Source organism: Salmo salar, chromosome 01 (assembly GCF_965601325.2).
Source record: "Salmo salar chromosome 01, fSalSal1, whole genome shotgun sequence".
NCBI lineage: Eukaryota > Metazoa > Chordata > Actinopteri > Salmoniformes > Salmonidae > Salmo > Salmo salar.
The window spans coordinates 69,791,160-69,800,020 of record NC_138291.1 but is presented as its reverse complement, the minus strand read 5'-3'; the positions used below and the strand labels follow the sequence as shown (position 1 = coordinate 69,800,020).

Genomic DNA, 8,861 nt, shown 5'->3' with positions numbered 1-8,861 from the left:
AAAAAATGAAAAGAAAAGAGATTTAATGACCTAAATGCTAATCAGATATCTCTAGGCTATGTCAATATGATTAACATTCTAGAAATGTATGCTTAGAAAAGACAAATTAAAATGGCTCTTGAATATGCGAAATGTAACAGTGTGTACAGAAATATAAGCAATACATAAAGTCTACAGGGATACATTTATTTATTGGTTTTGGTCGGGACTCATTACAATAATATATGCAATTTACTAAATGTGTATTCCCAATCATCATCGTTACTGTTTTATAACAACAACATAGCGCTATCCTACTTCAAACTGACGGTCCCCTGTAAATTTACCAGATAGGGGAGTGGATTTCTTGGATCGATGCACGTTCACGTTATTCTGCGCGTCCATGCTTCAGCATCATTGTGGAGAGGAGGGAAGCGGTAAAAGTAACAACCAAGTCTGCATCGTTTGCCTGCCTTTTCCCATTGCCAATGAATTGTCCTCGCATTCCTATGTCTTCCAGTTGACATACTGCACGCACGGCACACCAGTTCTGCAAAGAAACAGGATATTCGCAGGCTGTGCGTTTTTCAGGTAAATCATCAAAGAACGATTTCTTATGTACTTATTTTCATTTTATTCGCCATAGATTAACGGTCGATAAAGGGAGCGGGCATTTTTGCAGTATCTGTCCATGCTCCTGATATCATAGGGGTCTTGTCTTGAAGGAGACATTTCATTGACTATTAGCTATGCGATGATGAGAGCTTTGTCTTTATCGGAAGAATCCTTGAAAGGATGTTGTGGGTATCTTTGGGGGTGACGATAAAGATGCTGAACCTCGAATGCACACAGAATACCCTCGAACATTTCTCACCGTCTGTAATTAAACGGTCTTTTGTATCCTTTATACTTACGTTTTATCTTACAATGACACTAAATGAAATATTTGTGTAACAACTCGGGCCTATTTTCGATTTAGAGCTTGGGTGCACGTTATCTTGCCACGGTGTGTGCTGCCTTCTCGGATCCCCGGCTATTGAATTCTCCAATGTCAATAAGCACTATCCTATAGCAGTCATCTTAGGCTACATATGATAAAGAATACAGAAATCAATAATGTCTTTGTATCAGCTTTCATTTAAGCTAGACATTATGCATTTGTTTAATAAGGTGGAATACTGAAGGAATTAATAATGACAGAAGACAAAAATAATAATGATGACGATCACATCACTGTAATTACTACTAGTTGTACTAAAATGAACCAGCCATAACATGTCGTTAATACATCAATTAGTTGATCACCATTAACATTTCTACCATGTTAGCCTATGATTAAAAACAGACTCACAACTGATAGGTTATTTAAATGTGCATAGCTATGCAAAGGAGAGAGTTGCATTGGGCATTTTGTTTTTTGTGGATTCTTCTATAATGTATCCATGTTATAATGTTCTCCACTGTCCAATCTCTACTTCAGCACCTGATCATTGCTGACACTGTTCACCCTTCTGGATCATGGCACAGACCAACAGCGTGGGGCAGGGGAGCAATGGAGTAGCCGATGAATCGCCGAACATGATTGTATACAGAAAGGTAAGATGTGCAGAACAGTGCTTAACCCTTTACACTCGTGGGAATTGGCCTATATGGATAGGGCAGAACTGAAATGTTTCTTACAGAAGAAGTATGAAATGCATAACCATGGTAGCAGTTGAAAATGAGCAGTTTGTATATTATGGAAAAATTATTAGACCAAAGGTGAGAACACAACAGTTGACATGACCAAGACTGAATCCAAACATTGCACTGTTGATGTTGTGTGCATTTTACATTTATTGTACTTTGTGTTGAATTTGTTGATATCTGAAAATATTCTGGATACATTCAGTAACATGATAAGAATATTCCTGGAAAATAAGGGGTAGGTGCAACAAGACAAAACAATTAAAAGGGTTTGAGTGAGAGGACTAACTGGTGTCTCCAAGTGTGCACCGTTCCTAAGTCATTTCAATGCACTTTTATGACTCAAAGAAGAGTCTTCAACTATAAGGTGCTTTTTTGAGCTATCCTAAAAGTGCTGTTTAGGAACTAGAGGAAGCACACTTGAAGTTGTTTTGTTTGGAACACAACACTGGATCCCCACCATCAAACAATTACTGTTGTTGTTTACGAAGTCCAAAAACAGTCAATTATAAATTGTAATCTGGGTCAGGTGGGCATCATTTGAAAGCTTGTTCTATTGCTAACATGACTAGCTAAATTATACAATTCAATATTGCAGTGTTAGGCTTTCACAATGCAATTCAGGGAAACAAATCATAATTTCTTTGTGCATAGAAAGGAGTCGTTAGTCCAAATTTCTTCACAATAGACAAACATAGGATCATTCTGTTCAGAACAACCCAGTGTATGACGCCATGTCATCTTGTAACTGTATATCAAACATAGTGATAATAAACGTTGACACTCTATATGACATGCATTTTATGCTATGGAAATGTGAAGTGCACATTTGGACTCAAAGGTGTTTGTCTTGCTTGTATGACATCAAAGCTGTATTTATTATAATCCTCAACGTCTCTTCTTCGAAAATACATAGTCCTCTTAATTTACAGTATTTCCCTCACTCAGACAACAAAACATTTGCAAAAGTTGCCTGATTAGGAGAAGGGATAGGGGCAACTTCTTGTTGCACAAGGTGCTCAAGTTCAGAACGGCTGTCAGTCAAAACCCACACAGCGCTGTGAAGCGCAGAGACAGGGCTCTGACATCATGTATAGCTCGTTACTGTACAGCTACTGCATTCCAATATAGGCATGTATCAGTGCCCAAATCAGCCATTTTCAACCTGTATACGGGTACGAGTGTAAAGAGTTAAATTGGGTGAAAACCCATTCAACCTCAGTGCACTTTGGTGTGCTGTACTTTAGTAGTGACACCTTCCCTGTGGCTCAGTTGGTAGAGCATGGTGTTTGCAACGCCAGCATGGTGTGTGCAACGCCAGGGTTGTGGGTTCGATTCCCACGGGGTGCCAGTACAATTATATATATTTTTTAAATGCATGAAATGTATGCATTCACTACTGTAAGTCGCTCTGGATAAGAGCGTCTGCTAAATGACTAAAATGTAAAATGTAAAATGTTATAGGCTGATACAAATTCAATGCTAAAGGCTACACATGTAGAACTAAAAGGCTTTGACTGTACTGGAATTATGTCCATGATTTGGTGTTGTAGCGTGAGCTAGCTATGTGTGCTTCAAATGAGCATGTGACAGGGGTGTCACCGGGTGCACAGTTGCAAATGACTGTCACTGGGTGCACAGTTGCAAACATGCATAGACAGACACTTGTGCTTGCGTGCTGACACACTCAGGTCACATGCTCTGGTTTGCTCTGGTTCTATATGTATGACATTCAGCCATTTTGAACCAATTGAGTTACATATTTTGGAGCAAAAGAAAGGAAATGGCAATAGAATGTCTAGTATGTTGTCAATGCAGTATTTCTTTAGATTCAGCTGTGGAATCTAGTCCATCAATGCAACTCCCCCCTGAGAAAGATACATGTATTGATGTTCTGTCATGATATATTCTTACTGGAATATATTCTTAATTCAAGCTTCAAAATAGCTTGAAAAACATTATGAAAAGTAACGAGCCCTTTCCCAACAATGCAAAGTAAAACATTTAGAAAAATGTGCAAAAAAAATTACAAAAACAAACAGTAACACAATAAAATAACAATAACGAGACTATATACATGGAGTATGTGCAGGGGTACGAGGTAGTTGAGGTAATTGAGGTACTATGTACATGTAGGTAGGGATAAAAGTGACTAGGCAATCAGGATAGATAATAAACAGAGTAGCAGCAGTGTATGTGAAGAGTATGAAAGAGTGTGAAAGTGTGTCTATTTGTGAGTGTGTGTGTGTGGCGTCAATATGCATTTGTGTGTGTGTTTTGTGTGTGTGAGCGTATGTAGTGTGTGGAAGTGTCAGTGTTGTATGTGTGAGTGTGTGGGTAAAGTCTAGTGAGTGTGCATAGAGCCGGTGCAAAGAGTCAATGCAAATAAAAAGGGGGTCAATGCAAATAGTCAGGGTAGCCATTTGAGTAAATGTTGAGCCGTCTTATGGCTTGGGGTAGAAGCTGTTCAAGAGTCTTTTGGTCCCAGACTTGGCACTCTGGTACCGCATGCTGTGGGTAGCAGAGGGAACAGTCTATGACTTGTGTTTAGGGCTGACCCCAATTTGTCAACTGGTCGATTGTTTGGTTGTTAGGCTGTTGGTTGACCGAGATTGTTTTAGTCGAGCAGTAACAAATATACAGTTGAAGTTGGAAGTTTACATACACCTAAGCCAAATACATTTAAACTCAGTTTTTCACAATTCCTGACATTTAATCCTAATAAAAATTCCCTGTCTTAGGTCAGTTGGGATCACCACATTATTTTAAGAATGTGAAATGTCAGAATAATAGTACAGAGAATTATTTATTTCAGCTTTTATTTCTTTCATCACATTCCCAGTGGGTCAGAAGTTTACATACACTCAATTAGTATTTGGTAGCATTGCCTTTAAATTGTTTGACTTGGATCAAACGTTTTGGGTAGACTTCCACAAGCTTCCCACAATAAGTTGGGTGAATTTTGGCCCATTCCTCCTGACAGAGCTGGTGTAACTGAGTTAGGTTCGTAGGCCTCCTTGCTTGCACACACTTTTTCAGTTCTGCCCACAAATTGTCTATGGGATGGAGGTCAGGGCTTTGTGATGGCCACTCCAATAGCTTGACTTTGTTGTCCCTAAGCCATTTTGCCACAACTTTGGAAGCATGATTTGTGTCATTGTCCATTTGGAAGACCCGTTTGTGACCAAGTTTTAACTTCCTGACTGATGTCTTGAGATGTTGCTTCAATATAGCCACATAATTTTCCTCCTCATGATGCCATCTATTTTGTGAAGTGCACCAGTCCCCCCTGCAGCAAAGCACCCCCACAACATGATGCTGCCACCCCCGTGCTTCACTGTTTAGATGGTGTTCTTCAGCTTGCAAGCCTCCCCCTTTTTCCTCCAAACATAACGATGGTCATTATGGCCACATTTCTGTTTGGCCACATTTCTCCAAAAAGTACGATCTTTGTCCTCATGTGTAGTTGCAAACCGTAGTCTGGCTTTTTTATGGCAGTTTTGGAGCAGTGGCTTCTTCCTTGCTGAGTGGCCTTTCAGGTTATGTCGATATAGGACTCGTTTTACTGTGGATAGATACTTTTGTACCTGTTTCTTCCAGCATCTTCACAAGGTCCTTTGCTGTTGTTCTGGGATTGATTTGCACTTTTCGCACCAATGTACGTTCATCTCTAGGAGACAGAACGCGTCTCCTTCCTGAGCGCTATGACGGCTGAGTGGTCCCATTTCAGGTTATATCGATATAGGACTCGTTTTACTGTGGATATAGATACTTTTGTACCCGTTTTCTCCAGCATCTTCACAAGGTCCTTTGCTGTTGTTCTGGGATTGATTTGTACTTTTCGCACCAAAGTACGTTCATCTCTAGGAGACAGAATGCGTCTCCTTCCTGAGCGGTATGACGGTTGTGTGGTACCATTGTGTTTATACTTGCGTACTATTGTTTGTACAGATGAAGGTGGTACCTTCAGGCGTTTGGAAATTGCTCCCAAGGATGAACCAGACTTGTGGAGGTCCGCAATATTTTTTCAGAGATCTTGGCTGATTTCTTTTGATTTTCCCATGATGTCAAGCAAAGAGGTACTGAGTTTGAAGGTAGGCCTTGAAATACATCCACAGGTACACCTCCAATTGACTCAAATGATGTCAATTAGCCTATCAGAAGCTTCTAAAGCCATGACATCATTTTCTGGAATTTTCCAAACTGTTTAAAGGCACAGTCAACTTAGTGTATGTAAACTTCTGACCCACTGGAATTGTAATACATTGAATTATAAGTGAAATAATCTTCTCAGTGAACTAATCCATTGCGGAGGCCTAGACTAATAGCCAAAATGTGGTCAGAGGCTCAATATGGAGGGAGTGATGCAATTGCAGAGCCTCCAGAGGCATGCAGTGGCCAAATCGAGCTCCATACCGCATCATCATGTGCCTCCCAAATGTTTAACAATGCAGAGGGCTCTGTATATCTCCGCATTGACATGATTGGTTGACGGTAGGTGGGGACGGTACATCCTGTAGAAAACACAAAAGTACTTCCTTGACAACAGCTCTGTACTGCTCCTCGAAGTGCAAGAAGTATGAATGCCCTGATTCCTGCTGAGGCCGTATCATCGTAAATGCTGCATGGCCAGTGCAGACATCGGATTGACCATGCGCCCAGATGCACAATGCAGTTCTTTCCAGAATGCCCTCTCTCTCGCCAATTTGTGTACATTCATTGTTTCATAACTTCATTGTATGAATTGTTTGTGTTTGATTGTTGGTGTATGTCAATTCCCCATTACAGTATCAGTAGTACATTTACCGTTAATTCCTATAATTTATAATCTACAATGTTTGTTACTTTGGTTATGTTAATTTCAGTTAATGCATTCAATATTATTGTAGTCTTCCCGTTATCATTGTTGAGTGGACATTGTTTGTAGAGTTCACAACCTATGCTACGCTTGTAAGAAACAAGTTTCAGTTTAAGTCCATTCCATTTTGGAGTTTTGTCAATTTAGTCATTGTCTTTTGTTTGGAGCACTCCTGTCAATGTTTAGGAAGGACATGCACACATAGAAGTAGGCCTATAGGCTCCATGGCCTGCTCGCAAATATAGGCATATCATTGTGCCCATTTGGGGATCTAATAGTATTTCTGATTGGCTTAACACACCACCACTAATGACCTGTGGAGCTTCTCAAAGTAAAATGATTTCTTAACCTCAAACAGCAAGCAAACAAAGTCTGTTTTTACTTCCATTAAGAATTTCAATAGTTCCTCAATGTATTTGAAAAACCTTTCCAGGTCTCTCCCTTTCGATAACCACTCAGCGTGAAAGGGAAAAATGTCAGGCTCTGATCCAGTGGAAACGTCATAAAATAGGCCTACCTGATTACTTCTTATCTTTGCTTGACTTGGACTGAAATATAGAGCATTCGGAAAGTATTCAGACCCCTTGATATTTTCCACATTTTGTTACGTTACAGCCCTTTTCTAAAATTAATGAAATTACTTTTTTTCCTCATCAATCTACACACAATACCCCATAATGACAAAGCGAAAATAGGTTTTTAGAAATTTTTGAAAATGTAATACAAATTTAAAAAAAAGATCTATCTTATTTACATAAGTATTCAAACCATTTGCTATGACACTCGAAATTGAGCTAAAGTGCATTCTGTTTCCATTGATCATCCTTGAGATGTTTCTACAACTTGATTGGCATCAACTTGTGTGTAACGATCATCTGAAGGAGTAGACCAAGGCGCAGCGTGGGTTGAGTTCATCATCCTTTAATTTTGAACGGTGAACCAGTAAAGACCAAAACAAGAAATAACACAACGAACAAACTGTTTCGCAGGCTACACACAGCAATGCAAAAACAACTTCCCACAAAAGACAGGTGGAAAAAGGGCTACCTAAGTATGGCTCCCAATCAGCGACAACGAAGTACAGCTGTCCCTGATTGAGAGCCATACCAGGCCAAAACACAGAAATCCAAAACAAGGATAGGGAACATAGAATAAACATAGAAATATAAAATATAGAACATACATCAAAACTCCAAAACACACAAAACAAACACCCCTTGCCACGCCCTGACCAAACTACTATAACAAATAACCCCTTTTACAGGACGTGACATTGTGGTAAATTCAATTGATTGGACATGATTTGGGAAGGCACACACCTGTCTATATAAGGTCCATAGTTGACAGTGCATGTCAGAGCAAAAACCAAGCCATGAGGTCGAAGGAATTGTCCGTAGAGCTCCGAGACAGGATTGTGTTGAGGCACAGATCTGGGGTAGGGTACCAAAAAATGTCTACAGCATTGAAGGTCCCCAAGAAAACAGATGCTTCCATCCAAACTGAGCCATATGGGGAGAATAGCCTTGGTCAGGGAGGTGACCAAGAACCTGATGGTCACTCACACAGAGCTCCAGAGTTCCTCTGCAGCACTCCACCAATCAGGCCTTTATGGTACAGTGGCAAGATGGAAGTCACTCCTCAGTAAAAGGCATATGACAGCTCCCTTGGAGTTTGCCAAAAGGCACCTAAAGGACTCTCAGAACATGAGAAACAAGATTCTCTGGTCTGATTAAATCAATATTGAACTCTTTGGCCTGAATGTCAAGCGTCACGTCTGGAGGACACATGGCACCATCCCTACGGTGAAGCATGGTGGTGGCCGCATCATGCTGTGGGGATGTTTTTCAGCAGCAGGGACTGGGAGACTAGTCAAGATCGAGGGACAGATGAATGGAGCAAAGTACAGAGAGGTCCTTAATGAAAACCTGCTCCAGAGCACTCAGGACCTCAGACTGGGGCGAAGGTTCATCTTCCAACAGGACAATGACCCTAAGCACACAGCCAAGACAATACAGGAGTGCCTTCGGGACAAGTCTCTAAATGTCCTTGAGTGGCCCAGCCAGTGCCTGGATTTGAACCCCATCGAACATCTCTGGAGAGACCTGAAAATAGCTGTGCAGCAACTCTCTCCATCCAACCTGACAGAGCTTGAGAGGATCTGCAGCGAAGAATGGGAGAAACCCCCCAAATACTGGTGTGCCAAGCTTGAAGCGTCATACCCAAGAAGACTTCAGGCAGTCAAAGGTGCTTCAACAAAGTATTGAGTAAAGGGTCTGAATACTTACATGTAAATGTGATATTTCAGTTGTTTATTTTTATTTATTTTTATTTGCAAAAA

The 8,861-nt window shown here is 40.5% G+C and overlaps 1 protein-coding gene across 1 annotated transcript in view; it reads left to right on the top strand.

Annotated features, from left to right (window-relative positions):
• Positions 1-371: 371 nt before the first annotated feature.
• The window catches only part of rgs7a (regulator of G protein signaling 7a), a 126,317-nt gene continuing 117,827 nt past the window's right edge, over positions 372-8,861 (top strand). The window contains exons 1-2 of the mRNA XM_014204935.3: positions 372-570; positions 1,460-1,575. Of these exons, the coding sequence (XP_014060410.1) occupies positions 1,498-1,575 (78 nt within the window). The 5' untranslated portion in view covers positions 372-570; positions 1,460-1,497. The remainder of the gene's footprint in view (positions 571-1,459; positions 1,576-8,861) is intronic.